Source organism: Varanus komodoensis, unplaced genomic scaffold (genome assembly GCF_004798865.1).
Source record: "Varanus komodoensis strain SLA01 unplaced genomic scaffold, ASM479886v1 scaffold2, whole genome shotgun sequence".
NCBI lineage: Eukaryota > Metazoa > Chordata > Lepidosauria > Squamata > Varanidae > Varanus > Varanus komodoensis.
The window spans coordinates 65,903,726-65,925,468 of NW_025335568.1; the positions used below are offsets into that span (position 1 = coordinate 65,903,726).

Sequence of the window (21,743 nt, forward strand, 5' to 3'; positions counted from 1 at the left end):
CACAAAAGTTAATGTGTCGCTTTTAAATACAAATTCAAACAAAAATCCAAGATAGCTTCCTCAACTGGGTTGAGCATCTATAACATAGAAGAATCAGCTCCACGTACAGACTCTTAAAAACCCTGGAATAAAATACCAGTTCAAGTGCATATACATGAATTCACTATGTGGATTCAGCCCTCCAGCATAAACATATAGGAATTATCTCTGGTCTGCAAGGGCCTTAGCAGTCTAAGTGGCAACAGCAGCTCCTGCCTCTTCAGTTCTCCCACTCTTTCCAATTCAAATTACTTACTCACAGCTCTTACCCACTCTTTCTTAGTCCCACTCCTTTGGACTGAACCAATATTTCATAGGAGTTACACCAGCAAGGTAAGTTGGTAATTTCCTGGAGAGACCATGTTTGATAGTATTTGCTTCCCAACAGATATCAGGGTAATTAAAGTTTCTTGTCAATCCTGCATACTTCCTTGTAATATATCTTCAGTTTGCTGTTGGAAAGTGTCATCCTTATCTTGTCTGTTTGGGTGGTAGTAAATTCCAAGCACAATATTGTTTTTATTCCTTCCTCCATTTATTTTAATCCACATATGTTGAATATGGCCAGAGTTTTTCACCTGCAAAATTATTCTTTCCTTTTTTTATTAGAAATAAAATAGAAAAGGAAAAGTTATTTCCTTTTTTAGTACACTTCCATGAACTAGATGGATGGATGAGAAGACCAGCTGAGCCCCAGAATCATTGAGCTCCTTTCCTACAACTTCATAATCTGACATGATGCTGTCCTTGGCAGTATTGTTTCCTTTAAATACAGATAAGCAGTAGGAGATAAAACTTATGAGGCCCACTAAAAATGAGTTATCAGCTTTGTCACACCTCGAATTTGTGGTCCTGGGAGACAGGGCACTTCTTGAACTGGCCAGCATCCCCCTTTCTTTTTTTACAGTAAGAAATCAACAGCAACTACCATCCTTATTTTCCTCTTGCTGCAAGGAGCAGTTCCATCCCATCTGTTCCGTAGGTCTCCAACATAATGCTTCCCGTCATGAAAAGTCTGCTGTACATCTTTCCAGAGAGGCACTCTCTTCCAGACAAGCTTCAGTGCATTTTCCTAGCTCCAGTGGCATAGAGAGCCTTCTAAATCTCTTTCCCCTGTTACTGATCTCCATGCATATTGTTCCTCCTTTTGTTCAATCTGCCTCTTTTCCTAAGTGGCCCCCTGCAGTGGTCTTTGTAATACTTCCTGTGTTCTGTCCAGTAACTCTTCATTATTTCTCATATGTGGAAGTGTGACCACACAGTGTTCCAAAAATTTTCCCTTCTGGTAATGTAACCAGCTTGCACTTACTAGAAATGTATGCCACCTTATCTTCAGGCAGGAAAACAAACACATCCCATATTCTGTAAGTCACCACTGATGAGTTTCATCTGTCCATTTAATCTTCCATGGAGCAATCTTTCAATTTCAATTTATCTCTGGTTCTCATTTTTCCTTTTCCAATTTCACCTTTGGTTTTTTCCCCAAACTTGAGAATTATTTTAAAGGTTTGGAATCTTCATGAGACTATTTGTACATGTTTCTCATCTTTGTATGCACTTTCCCTAATATACACATTTTAGCAAAGCAATATCCTAAATATTATTCTCCCTAATATGTTCATTTTCTGTGAATGTTTTGATTGGAAAATGCAACAGAAATTTTTCAGAAGTGTAAATTTCTAAGGATAACTGTATTTTCATTCACATAGTATTTCAAAGGTGTAAAATAATGTTAAGTGTGTGTTAAAATGCAAAAAAAAAAAAGGGGGGGGGGAAGAACCACCATCACTGAGAGTAGGACATTTTGACAAATAGTCAAAATTCATACATAGAAGATATGAATTATATGCTTCCCTTTCAAATGTGAGGAACCAGATGCTCTAAAGGCTTTACCCACTTTCTTTTTGAAGCTACAAAAATGAGCTGCTTGATAGCAAAAGAGACAGCAAAATGAATAACTAATTGTCTCTAGAATCTGTTCAAACTAGCTTCAGTTCTTATTGGAATGGTTATAATACAGTTTCCAAGTTACCGTTATGGTTTCAAGATAAACCCATCCATCTTTTTTAATTGGGAAAGAAAAGGGAGCAATTTAAATTTAAATATTAGAAGCAGGCAACAAAAGAAAGATAGTTGTGTTGGCCAAAAGAATAGTTCTAAAGGAAATTTCTAAAATCTATATTACTGCAAAATAGCATTCTTGAACCAACTTAGTCACAAATACTGTGCATTTTTTCAGTTTTCTTCCAGGAAGTAGTGGCTAATCCAAGGCACTCAGTCACCACTTGGTTACACTCTTACAATGGAAAGTGGAAGTACTCTGAAGATACTCAAATAGAGCTCCATCACATATAGAGTTGTTTTCAGGTTGCCTTTGGGTTCCAGTGTGAGAACACTGGAAAAGAAGAAAACAAATGGTCAGTCCTGTTTGTGTGTTTCGCATGGGCAGCTGGTTGGCCACTGGATGAACAGAATGCTGGGCTATATGGAACCTGGCTCTTCTAAAAATTGTGAAATTACACAATTTCATTACATTAACTTTTATAATGTATAACACAGTGATGGCAAACCTTTTAGAGACCAAGTGCCCAAACTGCAACCCAAAACCCACTTATTTATTGCAGTGCCAATACTGCGGATTCAAATATGCCTGGGGGACAGCACCACATTAAAAGAATCTCAGTCTCTTAATTAGAACATCTCTTTGCTAAATCTTAGATATTAAGTTTCAATTTTTCCTAAGAAAATTCAAAGCTAAAATCTTGTGTTAATAAAAACAAATGTATTAAAACTCACAGCTAGTCCAAGCAAATCTCTCTCTTTCTCTCCTTGGCAGAGCACTGACCGGCCATGCGAAAGCTTGGACGAGTTGCAACTAATGAGTCATGGCTCGTGATGTCATCGCCTGGCACTGCAACTCCTTTCCAAGCATGCGCATGGACTCTATGTGTGCTGTTATCCGATGCTTGGCTGCTGGGGCAATGCTGGGGCGACTTGGCTCGTGTGCCGACAGAGAGGGCTCTGTGTGCCCACTGCAACACATGTGCCACAGGTTTGCCACCACTGGTATAACAGATAATCAAGCAGCTGTCTTCCAGATAGAACTTGGTGCTTCCACATTTGTCACACGTGTATACAAAAATTAATTGCTGGACCAGACATTGCCTCATGTTTATAACTGTAACTGTGGGTAGATGATCCCAGTAGAGAGCATTTCCTTAACCTGGTGTAGCTGTATCAGGAATCCCAAGGAAGTTCTTAAAGGGTTTATATGGGAAGACACCCAGAAGATGGGATCTCAAGTACTAGCTAGTGCTTCTCCCTATTCTACTTTCTTTCAGAAATTATCTGTGGGGAGTAAAGGTGGAATAAAAAATACCTAAATATGTTGTCTGAAAATCTGAAAGAAAATATTTCATAATTGAAAGCTGTTCTTTGGGGGGCAGGGAAGCAAACATTCCTCAAAGCAGAAAAAAACAAGGAGAAATGTGTTGCTTTTCCAGATTTTTCCATGTCTGTTTCATGGAGGAGCTTCACATTTCCATTGCTGACACTGGAGGTGAATGCATGATGGGACCAAGTTCTAGCTAAGAATATGGGTTGTTATGTGTGAGAAATATCAATATTTTTACCTTGGAACTTCTGTTCCAGCTATTTTCATCCTCTAATGTCACCAGTAACTTTCAGCAACCATGTGCTCTCCTATAGCCTGGTCTGTTAAAGAAATTCCTGTAAAGTACTTGCTCAGAAAAGCTGATTGGGAAAGATGGTATGTTTCAAAGTGCATGTATGAAGCTGGTGTTCTTCAATGCAATGAATTACATTTAGTGTTATGGGCAGTATCCAACACTGCTGCCCCCTTATGCTGTTAATGTAATGCAAGTATAAATGGCCACTAGTTGTGCATCGGTAGCATAAGCTAGTGCAATGGGTTTTCCAGAGAAAACAGTCATGACAGGTTACACTATTGGCATGCTAGAGGTAATTTACACTATCAATATATCAGTAGTATACACAGAATGTTAGTGTTGGATACTGCCCAAAATTTCTACTGCATTAAATTAAATTAAATTAAATTAAATTTCTGCATTAAATTATCATCTCAGAGTAGTTAGTGGATAAAGTAGGAAAACTGCTCTAGTTGGCCAGTTTAGTAAAGGGCTAATTACGGCTTGAATGATACCAAGTAAAATTATATGGAATGGTATAACCACTGGTTGACACAGTACAAGGCAATGGAAACTGCCAGAGAGCATTGGCTGTGGGATGGAAATGAAATAAATAATACACAATAATAATGTGACTATGTGGCATTCTTATACAAATATACTTGAGAGTAGATTGCTCTTAATTTTATAGAGCTTACTTCTGATTAAACATGTTTAAAATTATCTTGTCATGTATGTTTTGCTGGGTTAGTAAGAGTTAATTTCCATACAGATTTAGCATTTGCCACCATTGTCAACCTGGCTTGTGAAAGCCTGGTCTTTTGGTGAGTAAAGATTTTTTTTATTTTTAGTCATTTGATCCAGCATATAGTTAATTAAATAGTAAATATTTTCATTAGCTCCATGGAACCAATGGCCTTCTGGCCTCTTCCAACTGTTATTTTATGATTCTATGAACTGACAACTCAAAGTCATGCAAGAGTGTATGATGATGATCATTTTGACAAAGAGATTGAATGGCACTTTAAATGAACATACCGTATCAGGTATTTCAGGAACCATTAAAGTTGAGCATGATAAATTGAAAAAGAACATGTTAAATAAGAAGCCATCCCTGGTAGGTCTTCATTGTCATTTCTGCAATTGAAAATGCCCATTTAGGAGATCTATACTTCTCCTAGGAGACAATCATTACTGTTCTGTGTAGTTAGTGAATGAAGTATGGTTTGTGCTAAGGGTGATGTATGCTTCCACCTGGAGCTCTTTGTTGGAAACATAAAGCAATGGGAAAGTAAATGGCATGCAGCCAGCTCTATTCACATAGTGCTTTTGGCATCTTTTCTTGCTGTTAAGCAAGTCTGCTATATAAAGTATTTTACAGAACCCAGTAGGTAGCCTCACAGTTTCAACAGAGCTTTATGAATATAATTTTTGACCCCTGTGAAGATAAATAATGGATTTCAGTGAAGCATAGAACCATGGAAAATGCATGCATAGAAAAAACATGTCTTTACTGTTATTGCTTCTTTCAATTTTACTGCAATGTTTATAAATGGTACAAGCAACTATTCCTGAATAATATGTTCTGGTTTGCTCTGTTTCTGGATTTTCCAAAATGTGTTTTGGAAATGTATTAATCTAGATTCAAGGGTGGCATATGGATCTAGTTAAACATATGCTGGAGTCATCTGAGTTTAGTGTGCACTTATTGGCTTCTCTCCTCAGCATAAGATTAAATGAAAGAATGGAACCTGTAGAGAGATCGCAATAATGGAGGAATAGAATTAAAAGTTTGAATATACGTATGTTTGCTGGATGGCAAGGATCTCATGCATGTGGTCCTTTTATATGTTTCAAAGTCCCCTCATTTGGTGACAGTTCACCAGTTGATAAACTTAGATGAATGCATGGTATGTGCAGGGCTTGGTTGTTTTCACAGATCCGTGCCAGAACACCTTTAGAAACAGAGGGAGATACTAAGCAGGATAGAGTTAGAAGTATAAGTGCCCACTCAATTAAAAATGAGAGTGGAAAATAAATATTTATTAATATGATTTTATTTATGTAACATATATCTCAAAATCAATGAAAGTTAAAAGGTTTAAATTAAATCAAGAAAAAATATTACTTGTCTATATGTCTGTTCTTCCAAGTTGTGTGGGTACAAGTTTTGTCTAGCTCACACTTTTTATCTTGAAAACTCATCTGTAAGGCAGGGCAAACTTCCCAATCCTAATTTGACAACTATTATACTGAACTAGCTGTCTTAATAAAAGAAAAACGTGTCATTCTAACTCCGTATTATTCCAGACACAGTTTTGGCAAGGTTATATATGTGCTAAAAACCAGACAGACTATCAGAAGTCAAGAAACTGCATGTACACCGACCTGTATCTTTCTCGTTGTAAACCCACAAACACTTGCTGCCTGCTTTCCTTAACTGTCCTTTGGAATCAAGAACAGTGAGTGAGTTGCTTCATAGTAGCTATATGGCAGAGGTGGCCAGATGTGCTCAATGGAAAAACCACATACAGTAAATGTTGGATGTTTGAGGGCACGTGGCACGGGCAGTGAGTGGCAAGCAGGTGCCCATGGGCACTTGCAGCAACAAGAGGCAAGCCGCAAAGTAAACTCAAAGAGCTGCATGCAGCTCCCAAGACTCAGTTTCGCCACCCCTGCTATATGGAATGAGAAAAGAGACAGCGGACTGGACACTATCTGTGGCCTTTCCATTGCCTATACCTGTATTAAATATTTATGAAAATAAAGGTCTTAGAACAGTACACAAGACTGTTCACATAACTTTTTTTTAAAGCTAATGGTCACGTTTCTTGGCCAATGAATTTTATTTTACTGCGTTGTCTGTGACGATTGCTAATAGTTTCTCTTCCTGTCTTTGCTATAAGCAACCGTTGAAAATATATTAAAAGAAAAGCAGCAGCAGCAAAACAGTAGCAAACCTGAAAAGGTATATTTTCTTTTTTAGTTGAGTTTGAGAAAGATGGAGCATTCTGGACAATGAACAGAGCACTGCAGCATAAATTGCGGAGGTGGTAAGAGACTGCCATCTGGCAAAGCCCCTCAACCGGATAGATTCACTAATGACTCTTATATATTCAATCAGATTCTGCTGCAACACATGACTGGCAAATTTAATTGTTCTAAATTAACAGTATGTGTGCCAGATAGGCTTTGGATATGGAATTCATAAGCAATGCTGTTCAGAAGATTAAAAGGCATGCATCCAAATAATTTTGCTTCATTACATTAGTTAAAAATGTTAGAATATTAGCCAAGATTAAGCCTTGTGGGTTATTTCTCAAGGAGGTTATGCATTAGAGTAATAGTTTTAATAATGTATTTTTGTTATTAAGAATAAATTGACATGACATTTTCAAGAGACCTGATAAAAATGCTTTGCTTGGAATTTAATGTATTTGGCTGAAGCAGAGGGAGAGGTGAAAAGCAGGGCCAATGAATGAGCTGAGCTGAGCTGAGCGAGCATCTCTATCAGACTCTTTCCTTGATCAGAGATGAGAAACCTATCCAGAAATTGCAGGAGTCCAGCTCCCATCACCTATCACAATGTTGGCTGAGGCTAATGAGAGCTGTAGTCCATTAACATCTACAGGTTCTTGGGAGTTGATCTAGCTTCAGCAGAAGAAGAGATAGGGAGCAAATCCCCTTCATCTACACAACTGGAGAACATAGGAACATAACAAAAGCCGTACTGGATCAGAATGCTGGATCCAGCATTCTGTACACATGATGGCAAACCAGCTGCCCACAGGATTGCTCAAGCAGGATGGATGCAAGATGTTCATCTGCCCAAGCTCCTCAACAAATGGTGCATGAAGGCAAGTTACCTCTGGTTAAGGAGGTAGCACATAGCCAGTGATATTAGTAGTCACAGATAGCCCCTTCCCTCATGAATTCCTCCAGTCCCTTTCAAAGCCATCCGGATTGGTGGCCTTCACCACTTCCTATGGCAGCGAATTCCATAGTTTCACTACACTTAAGTTATATGAAGAAGTACTTCTTTTTATCCATCCTAAACCTCTCATCATGACCCCTAGGTTCAAGAGTTACAGATAAGGAAGAAAAATGTCTCCTCCTCTACTTTTTCCATACCATGCATTATTTTAAACACCTCTATCATGTCTCCTCTCACTCACCCTTTTCTAAACTGAACAGTCCCAGTTGTAGCTGCTCCTCACAGGGGAGTTCCTCCAGCCCCCTGTTCCGTTCATTCCGTTCCCGATAATAATGTCCTTTCTCAGGTAAGGCCACCAGAACTGAACACAATATTTTAAGTGTGGTCATATCAAAGATTTATACAAGGAAGTAAGATTTCAGCAACTCTATTTTTTACTCGATTCCTAATTATTCCTAGCATGGAGTTTGCCTTTTTCACAGTACATGTGCATCCACCAGGACCCCCAAAACTCTTTCTTGCTTAGTTACTATTAGTTCAGCTCACGTCAGGGTAACTTGTAGCTAAGATTTTTTAAGATCCAATGTGCATTATTTTATACTTAGTTATACTGAACTGCATTTGCCATAGTGATACCCATTCTCCCAGCTTGGAGAGATCCTTTTGGATTTCCTCACAATCCCTTTTGGTTTTAACTACACTAAAATAGTTTAGTGTCACCAGCACTAATTCCAGTTTTTTATGAATAGGTAGAAAAGCATTGGTCTTGATAAAGAATCCTGTGGGACTCCACTGGTTACATCTTTCCATTGTGTCAGTGTCCAGGGCGAGGGCGGCTGACAGGGTAAAGGCACCGGGACCCAGGCAGACTGGGCATGACAAGTCCAATACACAGTCCAAAAGGTCAATCCAGAAGTCAATATACGAGCCAAGTCCGTACAGACAGGTAGTGTAGTTCAGGGCAGGCCGAGGGTGGGACCACCGAGGAAGGCAGACCAGTCAGGGAGAGAAGAGGTACAAATGGGGGTCACAGGAAGCAGGAGCAGAGTTCCAAGTCTAGCAGACCAGGAGGGCTTCACCAATGTCAGGAGACCTTCATTGCTGAGAGAGCTTCTGAGGGGAAGAGCTGGTTCTTATATAGCTTTTCCCCAGGGCTCCCCAGGTGGAACTCATGAGAGCCCTGGCAGCTGCAGTGGACTGAGGTCAGAATCCTGCAACCACCAGAACTGCTCCTCTGGCCCTTGGACAGTAGAGGGAGCCCTAGAGCTGCCTCAGAACCTCACACACTGGGAAAAAATGCCATTTATTCTCACCGTCTGTCTTCTGTATTTTAACCAGTTAATGATCCATAAGAGAACTTCCCCTTTTATTCCATGACTGCTTAGTTTGCTCAAAAGCCTTTGGTGAGGGACTCTGTCAAAGTCCTTTTGGAAGCCCAAGTAAACAATGTCTTACTGACACTCTCAAAGAGCTCCAGTAGGTTAGTGAAATAGGACTTCCCCTGCAAAAGTTGTGCTCATTTTTTCTCAGCAGGACTTATTATTCTTCATGGTCTCTGTACATCACACATGTGGGCTCTTCTTGCATGCATGTAGTTGTTTTCAGGAAGCTTCCAAAGCTGATTAATTAGTATTTGATGGGAGCCCAGCCTCCAACACACCTAGCATGAAGGTGGGGCTCCCACAGAGACCTCACTTCTTCTTTGACCACCATTATGAGCACAGCAGGAGGTTCCTCCTCCAACCTACCTTGCAAATTTGCTCATCTTCGATGACTCTAAACCTCCAGGTTTTCCCTTGTAATTATCTTCTTGCTAGAAGCAAAAAAAAAAAAAAAAACCCAAGACAAAACCCCCTAAAACTTTCAACTATGGGAGTGCACAGTGAAAAAAATCTTCCGGTGTTAGTTCCCTATACCGCTTCTCACCTCATTGAACAGACAAGATGGCACTGAAGGCCCCAGAGTTCTTTGCTAACTCTACTATACATATCATCTGGACTGGGTGACTTGTTAACTTGCAGTTTGTCAACAGAGTCGAGAATTTCAGCTTTTGTCACTACTCTCTGCCTTAATTCCTCAAGTCCCTATCAGAATAGATAAACTTAGGGACAGGTATCTGCTCTTCATTCTCTGCTGTGAAGACTAATGGAAAAAAAAATCGTTCAGCTTCTCTGCAGTCTCTTCATACCGTCTCAGTGCTCCTTTAATTCCATTAATTATCCAAGCTTCCTAAATGGTTTCCTTGCTTCTCTGAAAGATCAGCTGCTCCGGTGATCAGCTGCTATTAGTTTCCTTCAGTTCCTTAATGGGTCCCATGAAAGCAGAACAATAGAAGAACTTTGTAAGAACTAGTCCTTGAGGTTGCTCATTTTCCTATTCATCCCTGTTTCTTTTTGTGTCATATCTTTATATACTCAGCCTGAGGGCACAGCCTGTCTTGTTTGGTACAAAACTTGTATAACCCACTTTGGCAGCTTTTAAAGCTCTAATTGAGGTAAAAATGTTGCAAATGAAGTAAGCCATCCCAAGATGTTTATAGGAATGGGATAGAAAAGCCTTTAATTAATTAATTAATTAATTACTATAGTCATAGACCACAGTTTTGATATGCAACAATTAAAGATTTTTTTTAAAGGTCCAAGATACTTTTTTCCTAATTTGCATTGCAGTGAAAAAGAAATTTATACCCCTCTCAGTATTACTGGATAAATCATCCCTTAGGCAGGACATAACCATGTTTTTACAAAATCTTACTGGAAGAGTTCACAGTAGAGGGAGAATCAGCCTCTTACTGTAGTCCCTTTGCAAATTTCAGTACAAAAGGATGTGGTCAACAGGGTCTATTGCTCCAAATCCATACAAACATGTTTTTTAATTGGGATCTTGTTAAATATATGCTTAATGCTGCAGAGGGCAACATACTGAAGCGAGCAAGAATAAATTCTTGTCTGTATTTGGTAATAGTTACTCTATGCAGTATGCGGAGCACCAAAGAATTGAGACCTTTGAATTCTGGTGCTGGAGAAGACTCCTGCGAGTTCCTTGGACTGCAAGGAGATCAAACCGGTTAGTCTTAGAGGAGATCAACCCCGACTGCTCTTTAGAAGGCCAGATACTGAAGATGAAACTCAAATACTTTGGCCACCTAATGAGAAGGAAGAACTCACTGGAGAAGACCCTAATGCTGGGAACGATTGAGGGCAAAAGGAGAAGGGGACAGCAGAGAATGGCTAGATGGAGTCACTAAAGCAGTTGGTTTGAGCTTAAGTGGACTCCGGGGAATGGTGGAGGACAGGAAAGTCAGGAGAAATGTTGTCCATGGAGTTGCAATGGGTCAGACGCAACAGTCGCAACTAGCAACAACAAACAACAACTCTGTGCAGATATGAAGCTCAAAAAATTCCATATTTTAGATCACTGAAAATAGCGGGGGAGGGGGGAATGAATGAATTAAAGTTTGTGCAGCTTATGCAGACCAATTGTTCCTCAGGATCCTATGTTGAGATAGTCTTACTAAGTGCCAATTTTCTTCTAAGTTTACTGCATAGCATGAACACTCAAAGCAGCAATTACACATTAAGGAAAAAGAACTCTTTTTATTCTGTATACTTTAGAGCCCCAGCAAAAGTGACCATAGTCGATGGGGCTGACTGATGGGAGCTGTAGGTCTTAGAGGATCACAGATTGCCCCTTTCTGCCTTACAGGTTTAGGAATGTTTAGTTGCTCTAATTAGCTCCAGAAGGAGAAAAAGAAACTTCAAGACCTAGTCTCTTGGATGAAAAATTTACACATAATATTTAATGTACTTTAGCTTTTACCTTGCTGATCTCCCATGGGCAGTTATAAGAATAGCATGCATATTGAATATTTAAGTTCTAACGTTGAGATACTTTTGAAATAGAGAGGCTGCCAAGATGATAGATATGATTAATGTGCTTGAGCTAGAAATCCAAGTTCACATTCCAGTATACTCATGGGCCAGAAGAGCAATCATGGACAAACCAGCCTCAGATTCTCAACTGTAGTGTAACAAATTATTGACCAACCTCACAAAGCTGTCAGGATTAATAAAATAAGGATACTAAGATTCACTCTACTTTCCTTTTTAATTTTTTTCAGACTTAAGTCTGATTAGTCTTCTCCAAGAACAAACCTGGGTAGTTGAGTACTAGCAGGAGTGTAGCCAAACTGGGGCCACTGAGCTATAAGAGAAGTGCCATTATACTCAGTAAGCTCTGAGGAATAGAGATACACAAAACCTTGTTCTGAAAAACACAGGGGACAATTCCTCCCCCCACCCCAAAATAAAAATCCTGCCAAATGAGAACTGGGTATGTTCAGTGGTCTCCCGAAGTCATGACTAGGTAAAGAAAAACAGAGGACCTGCGTCTGGACAGAAGAGTGACTGAAGGCCTGAAAATGGGCACTTCTGTTAGAGGGTAAGGATGCATTGCAACACTGAGTGCATATATGAGTGCAGACAGAACAGGTTTCATGTACTATTGAAATAATTGTGAGAGTGTCATTCAGGATATAAATTAATGTGTGTGTTCTAATAACAATGACTGAGATAACGACATGCTTATGAATTACATGATGAACTCTTAACTTTTTTTTCAGCCTAGCCCTGCACCCGGATAAAACCCTAGTTGCTACAGGGCAGGTTGGAAAGGACCCTTACATTTGCATCTGGGATACCTACAATGTACAGACTGTTTCTATTTTGAAGGATGCACATACCCATGGAGTTGCATGTTTGGCTTTCGATTCGGATGGCCAGGTGTGTATATATATATATATATATATATCAAGTTTTTATTTCTGTTGTAAACAAATCACACACTGCACTCGCAAAAGTGTGTGTGGGAGCAGTCACCACCTATGGAATGGTGTTTTCGTGTAGCATTTTGCTACATGTTAAAAGACCACCAAGAATACAGCTCTGCAATTGTATGTCTAGGTCAGGCATTTCTAGCAAGACCTAGAAGGAGATGCTGTGGGCCATGTGTCCAGTTTGTGGGTTTCCTGTGAGCAGCTGGAAGCCAGCTTGCTATCTATAACAATTCCAAGATCCCTCTTGCTTGTAGTATTGCAACACCCCACTTGTTACCTCTCCCGAGTTTGAGAAGGTGCCATTGATGAGCATTCTTTGAGTTTGATTCTGTAACCAGTTCCATCTAGCCCACTTTGAGCTTGTTGGCTAATCAGGTTATCATGGGGCACATAAAATGCAATTAGTGTTGACACCCTGCTATTTAGGCTGAGAAAACTTTCAGGAAAGCAGGAAAGAAGGACAAAGTTCCTGAGTGGGCCTGGGCAAATTTTGTGTTAAAGAGGAAGTTTCTTTATTCTTTATTCTTTCTTTATTTACCAGCTGCAATTCTGCTGGCAGCTACTTACTTTGCTTGGCATTAAGCAAATGTTCCTTTTTATATAACTGTGAAGGCGGTTGGTAACATTGATCCAAGTGGGCTTCTTAGTTCTCATCTCTTGTCATACACAGGCCCATAGTAGAAAAATTAGAAGCTAATTCAATTAATTTGCTTGTAAATGTATCACTCTGCAGAGATACTAGACGACCAACAGCATTAGATAATGGCAATTGTTCTCTGTAGTAAGCTTTATGGTTAACTTAAGGACAGGTATGTGCTTTTTTCCATTAGAAAAGTTTGGCAGAAATCTAGACTGAGCCAAAGCAGCCCTTTCCCAATTTCCTAACTGCAGTGATACAGCTGTAAATGGAGCACACTTCTATAGATTTCTGGGATTGGGCAGAGAGAGAGATTTTATCAAAATCTTTTATCAAAAAAGATGAGGGTGAAGGTTTTGAATTTGCCTTACTTAACCTCCATTTCCCTCCCCCACATCCTTCCTTTTTAACTTTTTTCTTTTTAAAGCTAAAAGGCACTTTGTAGGTTCCTGTGAGCCACACTTCCCAGAATGCTATGGGAGCAATGGGATGTGCCATGATCTTCCTCCCAAGACATTCTAGCAAGGGCTGCTGGTAGGAATCATAAAGAGAGCCTTGTGGACCTATGTATGCTGAAAGCCCTTTGAAAGAGTTCATAAATGGAAAAGAAAAAGGGAACACCTTAACTCACCTTGAAAAGTAAATAGCAGAACCCCATTTGGCAAAACCAAATTCAAACAATTGTATTTACCTATAATCTTTTGAATAAGGAATTTTGCCCTCATTCATTGTACAAATAGGTTTAAAAATGGTTTTTGGCCCAGACTTAGCCAGAATGCCAGGAAATAACTCCTGCCACCTTTAATAGTATATTTAAACTTCATATTAAAGCTTCTTCCATTACATCAGAAAATTCTGGAGATTTTGGAGAATAGTTAGCTCCTTCAAATTGCTATTCCTAAAATACTTTGCAGGGTCATCACACTTTAACTGGTACAAAATCTGGTGCATTTGTCTTTAAGCTAGTAAAATTAGTTACCATTCAGATTGTTTAATTAAGGACTATTGAAAACAATGAGGTACAATTCCATTTCCTGAACTGTGTGGAGGTTATTTATTTTCTTTCTATGGTAAGAGTAGTCAAGATAATATTTTATTCACCCTACAAATGTATGATGGTCTATGCCTGTTGTTCCCTGACAGACAATAGTTCTAGTGTATAATAAAAGGAGTATAAGACAGAATGCCTTGATATGAATACTGCATGTATAAAGCATATATGTGGTTTCTTTACAACTCAGGATTTTACACTAGTCCAGGGAGAAGGTGACCTTATAGAGTTTAGATTAAAAATTTTTAATCTAACATTAAAGGGGAATCTAACACTTCTGGGGGAGGGAATAAAAAGGGAACACAAATGAATTTTAAATACAGGTATGAAAAATATGCTAGAATTTCTACCAAGGTACTATATAGAACTGTGCTTATTCACTGTTTTGTTCCCATAAGTTTTAGTTAACAGGGATACAGTGGCCCACTTTGCATGAAACAACATCCCACCATGGCTTAATTTCCCCATAAGAACAGTTGCATCATGCCAGTCACCCTAGGCGCAAATTTTGCGTGACTTCCATGTGTGCCTGACTTGCTTTAGTTTGTCGTGTCATGTAAACCTAGGCAGCAGTGGGGGATTTTGTGGGTTAGACAGTCAATCACCCTGGCTTGTTTTAGGGTTGTTTGAAGTTTGTCTGACCCTAAAACAACCAGTGCCACCTGAGTTTATACAGTATCACAGACCATGGCAAACTGGACACTATGCCAGAATGGCACTTGCAGACATGCAGCACAGAGCAACAGCCCGTTGCAGCTAAATTTGGCCATTGTGAGCTATTGCGCCATGTGAACCACCCAGAGAGCATCAGCAATGGGCAGTATAGAAATGAAATTTATTAATAATACTAATCATCAGCTAGAGATCTAGTGCTATAGATATTTTCCATTAAACCAGAAAAGCCCATTCTCATGGGGGAAAAAAGATTGTATCTTACAGAAAGACATCAGCTCAATGTTATAGCACAAAGATTACATGAAAAAAGTTCCAGGTTCAGTTCTTGGCATCTCCAAGCAAGGTTGAGAAGGAGTCACCTCTGAATCCTTGGAGAGCTACTGACAATCCATGTCAGCAATATTGGGCTAAATCAACTAATGGTCTGCCTGGCACATTAACAAAAAGTCATGTTCTAATTAATCATGGTTTGCTGAATTGTGCTTAGTTGTTAATGTGCAAACCTAGAACTAAGGATATGCTATGTGTTAGCCACAAGCAACATACAAAGCATGTTTTGTGCTTTGTTTAAATGATGGGTTGTCATGATCTGAGAACCCAGAATTATGTCTTGTTCATGGGTTGTTTTACCAGGTTACAGGGGTATTGGTTAAAAGCAGTAAAAGCAACTACCCCCCCCCCCGCCATCTCTTTACATACTGCAGGACTGCTAAGGCATTTGAGAAAAAGCGAGGGAGCAGATGAAGGAGGATGGAAGCAACTCAGGGACTGAGAAAGCAAGCTATGTTTTTTTCAATCTCATGGCAGATGCTGGTTTAAATAAACTGTGGGTTAGCTGGGTATCATAGCTTTCTATATACTATCAGAAATGCAATATTATTTGGTGGCATTAGTGCACCCATTCACCTGCCATTTAGAAAATGAAGGTCATTTGATTTCTCCATAGAAATTCAGAATGAGAATTTTGGGTCAGTTTTAAAATGATTTATATAGTTGTGAGAAAGGTAGCATGTCTATCACCATTTGCTACCTTAGGGAAAACTCCTATATATTTGGTTTTATGGCCTCTTATGGACTTAATCATTGCACAAGTTATAAATTACCATGTAATTCCTGTAAAATGTGAACATATTGTAAGGTGTTTCTGAATTTTACACTGATGAACCTTAAATCTTATATTCTGAAACATGCTAAAGTGTTTTTATAAACTTTTGTGGAAATAGTAGAGTTGTGAGCATTGTGACCATTTATGCTAACATTTGATTTCTTCCTTGTATTTTTAACATCCTTTGTACACTTGTTTTCTGATGTAAAAAGTTATGCCTGGGTTTATCCATATTTAACAAGGATATTTTTGTGCTTTTTCTTCAAGCGTTTAGCTTCAGTGGGACTAGATGCCAAAAATACAGTCTGCATTTGGGACTGGAGGAAAGGAAAGCTACTGGCATCAGCTACTGGCCACTCAGATAGGGTAATTAGTTAATGAGTTTACTGTAATTTTTCATGTCATGCTCTGAAATAATTTATGTATTCTCTTTCGGGTTTCTGGTGCACTTATCTAAATTTTTGTATTAAGGTAATGCTCACAAAAATAGATAATTGTAATTAGTTTGTAAAATAACTGTGGGAATCTTTGTGTTTGATATAATGGAAGGGCAGCATACCTCAGCATATTTTCTTGGCTTAAAAACAGACAGAGTTTGCTAATTTGATGAGAGAAGGGACTCTGGCAGAGGGAAATATGTATCTCCTCTGCCAGAGTCCCTGGGACTTATAGCAACTTTGACGGGGTAAGTGCAACTTTGGTTGAATAAATGGAAATAGGGAGAGCACCCCTATTCCCTGCCCAGAACCTTTTTCCTTATACTTGCCACTACTTTGAACTAGAACAAAACAAAGCAGTAATAATAGACACTGGAAATCTCCCAGTGTCCATATGATTTGTTACTAAACTGTTCTCAAATAACATGTCTGTAAAAGTTTAACTGGTGGAATAACTCTGCCCAAAAATAATGATCAAACTAATTTGCATTTATTTATGTGGGCATTCTTCCCTTCAATGTTTGTTTCTTAGATTGTTTATCTGGAGCAGTGGTGCTTAAACTGTGTTCTGGGGAGCAGTGGGATTCTTTCAAAACTTATTAAGGTTACCCAATGGCATGATCATTAATGATAGACAAAACTTTCCTGATTGTTTGTCTACTGCTGCCAGTTTTCCTCAATATGTTTACAAAAATATGTAATAAGCTACAAAAATATGTTTATTTTCTGTTTATACCTTATCTTTCTACTAAATAATAATGGCATCCAAAATGGCATTCAGCATGTTGGGTAGAGCCAGCTCCAAGTCTGAGGGGCAAAGTGCCCTCTGGGGGCTCTCCTGTGCCATTGGACCTGGTAGTGGTGGCTACATTTGGGGAAATAAAAGTGGTGACTTCAGGCTAGCTGAACAGGAGAAGCAGAGCAGGTTATAGTGCAGTGGTGGTTCCTAGAGACCCCAGCAATTGCTGAAGAATGGCATGTACTGATGCCAGGCATGTATTGGATACTATCCACAGCCAGAATAGCTTGTGCAAAGCAAGAATTTTTGGTATTTTTGAATCTAATTCATATCATTTTTCCCAGTTCCAGAGTTCACAATTTTTCAGAATACAGAATTTGAGGCAGGGATTTTGGATGTGGGAGAGTCAGAGGAATTGAACTCAAATGGAGCACACTGCTGGTAATAAGCATATAGGAAGAGGACTACTAGTAGTATAAGTAGGTTGTGCCTAATCTAACAAACGGCTTGACCTTTTGTACTGGACTGTTGGTGTTAATTTTGCCATTGCTTATATAAATCCTTTCCAGTACTGAGGAAGAATTGCATTTTTTTATCCATCTGAAACCTGAGGTGTATTCACATAGACTTTATCAGACTTTGTTCAAATGAGGATAATGTATATTGGATGTAGGGCATTTCTGAGATTTGATACATGTGGTTTCTAATTTAGTGTAGCAGTTTTTAATATTTTTGGCAGATTTTTGATATTTCCTGGGATCCATATCAACCCAACAGAGTGGCTAGCTGTGGTGTGAAACATATCAAGGTAATTGGTTTTGATGCTTTGCATTACCATAGAACTCTTTCTAATTTCCTAGTATATTTTCTTTTACTAACTTTGTTGTTTTTGAATCTGTAAATGTTATGCAGCCAAACAAAAGGCAATATGGCAAACTTTGAGTGCTTTGCAATCTTTATTTATTTATTAGATTTCTATACTACCCAGTAGCCAAAGTTCTTTGGGCAGTTTTACAGTATGCAGTGATTATGGTGAAGGACTGCTTATCAAATTACACATAGTGTAATTTTAAAATACCTATTTCCAGTGTAGTTTTTGCTCTCCATTTAACCTATGATACCTTGACTTAGAATAAAGACCTGAATTGACAGTTTAAATAATCATCAGATGACGAAGTCTGTAAGTAATCACCAGATCCAGACCCAGTTGCAGTCACCAAATTTAATCACATTTTCCATTTGTACTTCATTTTTTCAAATGACACATTTTCATCAACTGCTTTTCCCAGTTCAACATTTTCATTTTCAGCTAAATTAGGCATCATTCTGCATATTTGATTTCAGGCTAGTACTTGTATATGTTATTATGCACATACATTTAGTCAGTTATTTAGCTTAATTTGTTTTCAGGTCTTACCAGTTAGACATAAAGGAAATATGATGGTGATAAATTTGCCTAAAGTGTTTTTCCATGACTGAAGTTTTGGGTGATAAGACGTCAAGAAGAAGCATTGTCATATAGGGATGATTAGATTTGGAAGTGCAGTAGAGTGCTGCTGACCTCTTTAATTTGGGCAGTGGGATACTTCAGTCTGCTCTAATTCCTGCTAGGTTACTGATTGATAGGGACTATCAGAGCATTTATCTACATTTTAGCCTGAAATAAATGCAGTGCTAAACTATGATTTATCATTACGTGAGTGAGCCTTAGGCTCACAATCTCCCACCCTCTTCAGCACAGTCACAAGGAGGGGACTAGAAACTTTCACTTCTATTTACAGTTAACCACTATTTAACATTACATGTGAAACCCAGCCCAGAGATGTGCAGAAGATAGATCTCCAGATAATTTGGACCAATTCCTAGAAGGCCCCATTAGCATGGCCAGTGGTCAGGAATACTGCAAATAGAACTCCCAAATATCAGGAGGTCTGCTTTCAGCCCGCTAAACTGTGGTTGATTTGAACTATGATTAGTGAAAACAACTAGCTTCATAATTTTAAAAGTTCTTGATTTGTAAGTCCTGGATTACAAAAAACTGAAGTCCCATGCTTTCCTAGAATTCTCTGAAGTTATTTTGGTCCTGATATTTGGGAGCAAGTTGTCTCATAGTTACTTTTTCTTAATTAAGTGGGCACAAATACATGGATAATTTCTTCTACCAAGCCTCTTGCACATCTAATCTGGCACTGTGTTCATATCAGAGGTGGGACTTGGTAAAAGATATGCCACTTGATGTACCCTGCAAGAAACTTAACACCTGTTTTTCTTGGCACTTTGGATCTGTAAAACTGCCCTGATTAACCCAAGCAATTGTCACTAAAGCCAAATACATTGCTAAAAACGAAGTCATGCCAAAAATTAGCTTACCATGGTTAAGCACTGGAAAACAATCAGTGCTCCAGTCTGCTAGAGATAGACATAAATTGTTTTTTTAATCCCTGTGTTATTGGAAGTGCTGTATCATGAAGAATTACCATTACTTTCTCGAGAAGGAGAAATTTCTAAAACTGGAAACTGAAATTGTTTTTGTGTTTCTCCTCCAAGTGAACTATTCATTTGAATAGCATGTTGAATCCTATGTGTGTTTATCTGAGAATAAGGCCCACTAGCCTGGTTTGGACATAACACTAAAGAATCATTTGTTTAGCTTAACTCCACTTTGTTTGTATGTCTGAACCCAAGCAGGATCACTAATCATAATTTAAGGCAATTAACCAAGTGTCATAAAACCATGATTTGAAATTGGTTTATGGATTAAGGCTTGTAGTTGTTACATCTGAACTTAGTATCCTAATTTAATTCTGGTTTGTTATATCACTCATGAAACGTCTCAAGTTGCTAAGGGAATCTGGCTAGATTTTCTCAGGCCTCTCTGCCTGGCAATAGGATCCTTTCCCAGTCACCTTTTCACTGACCTGCTTTTCCCTTGCCAACCAAGCTCACTAGATCTAGAGAAGCCTTGCCTGTGGATTTTTTTAACAGTATAGTGAGTGCTTTTATCTATATTCAAGGAGGGATGTATCTGAAAAGCACTCCTTTGTTCTTAGCAAACTATACCAACAGTTCAGCAGATGTAATTTCAGTTTTCCCTAAGAAGACTTACCCAGTGTTCCCTGTTTCTTGCTAAATTCTGTTTCTATGACAATTCATCCACCCTCGTTTTTATTCCGTGGATCCAAGTTATTACTAAGGCTTCTCTTCTGAGTGTTCATCAGTAAAGTTTTAGTATTGGGGTGGGACGGGGGAACAACAAACACCTGATTCTTTACTGAAACTTTTGTTCAGGTAGTTTAGTGGGAAATTAATTTTGCCTGTATCTAGGTCATCTAATAGTAAAGGTGGGTTACAGAGACAGAGAAAAACAAAAATAACTGTAAAAAAAAGATAAAACGAAAGGCAAAAGTTACCACACAACAATGACTGCAAGTGTATCACTTATAAGCAGAAATCCAACAAATAAAAATATGCAGCACTATACCCATTTAAAAAAGAGAACAATCTATATACTAAAACAGTGTTAGAACTACTATCACCTGGTTCAGACACCATGATAACTAACACTTAGAGGTTGAGTATATATTGTGTGTGGGTTATTGTTGAACTGTAGATTGTTGAAACATGAGTTAACATGTCTGAACCCTGCTGTGCTAACAAGCCATTTATTATTTTATTTATTTATTTAGAAAATTTCTATGCCGCCCCATTCACCAAAGCCTCGGGGCGGCTCACAAATAAATCAATTAAAATACTATAAATTAACAATATAAAACAAGTTAACAATATAAAATAAGTCGCCCTGGCCAAAGAATAAAATAAATAAATTCTATTAACAGTTAAAATGACATTTGAATAAAAAGGTCTTTGCCTGGCGCCGAAAAACAAATAACGACGGCGCCAGGCAGACCTCTCTGGGGAGCGCATTCCAAAAATTGGGCGCCACCGCAGAGAAAGCCCTCCTCCGAGTACTTACCCTCCTAATTTCCTTCACGAAGGGTTCCCGGAGAAGGGCCTCTCCCACTGATCTCAGGGGGTGGGTGGGCATGTATGGACGTAAGCGCTGCTTCAGGTAACCAGGACCCAAGCTGTTTAGGGCCTTATAGGTCATCATCAACACCTTGAATTGGGCCCGGACTTCAGTGGGAAGCCAGTGAAGCTGACGGAGGACTGGAGTCATGTGAACATAACGCCCAGTCCCCATCAGCATCCTGGCAGCTCTATTTTGAACCAATTGAAGTATCCGGACTGTCTTCAAGTGTAGCCCCACATAGAGCGTGTTACAGAAGTGATTTACAGAAGCCATGGCTTGTAAATCAAAGACAACCATTGAAGAGAACCCATGGTTTCCTTCTAGATTGTAACCTATTAATTTCCTATTATTCAGCTATTGAATGGTGGGCATTCCTCCATGTATATACTTCCATCCCATATGTTTATAAAAATCATTCAAAAGTCATGTAAGTGTAACCCTGCCAACTTGCTAAAACAAGTCATAAATTAATTCAGGTATTTTAGCATGTTAAGTTTTAAAATCATAAAGTTCTTCAAGTGAGAAATCAGCCAGTTCAAATATTTGAACATATATTTTATCAGAAATGTATAAAGCAAAAACTTTGCAATATGT

At 38.8% G+C, this 21,743-nt stretch overlaps 1 protein-coding gene across 2 annotated transcripts in view; it reads left to right on the forward strand.

The window, feature by feature from the left end:
- The window catches only part of EML6 (EMAP like 6), a 152,796-nt gene that overhangs the window by 31,022 nt on the left and 100,031 nt on the right, over positions 1 to 21,743 (forward strand). For both annotated transcript variants that reach the window (XM_044428864.1, XM_044428863.1), the window contains exons 2-4: positions 12,263 to 12,422; positions 16,211 to 16,309; positions 17,859 to 17,927. In XM_044428864.1, the coding sequence (XP_044284799.1) occupies positions 12,263 to 12,422; positions 16,211 to 16,309; positions 17,859 to 17,927 (328 nt within the window). The remainder of the gene's footprint in view (positions 1 to 12,262; positions 12,423 to 16,210; positions 16,310 to 17,858; positions 17,928 to 21,743) is intronic.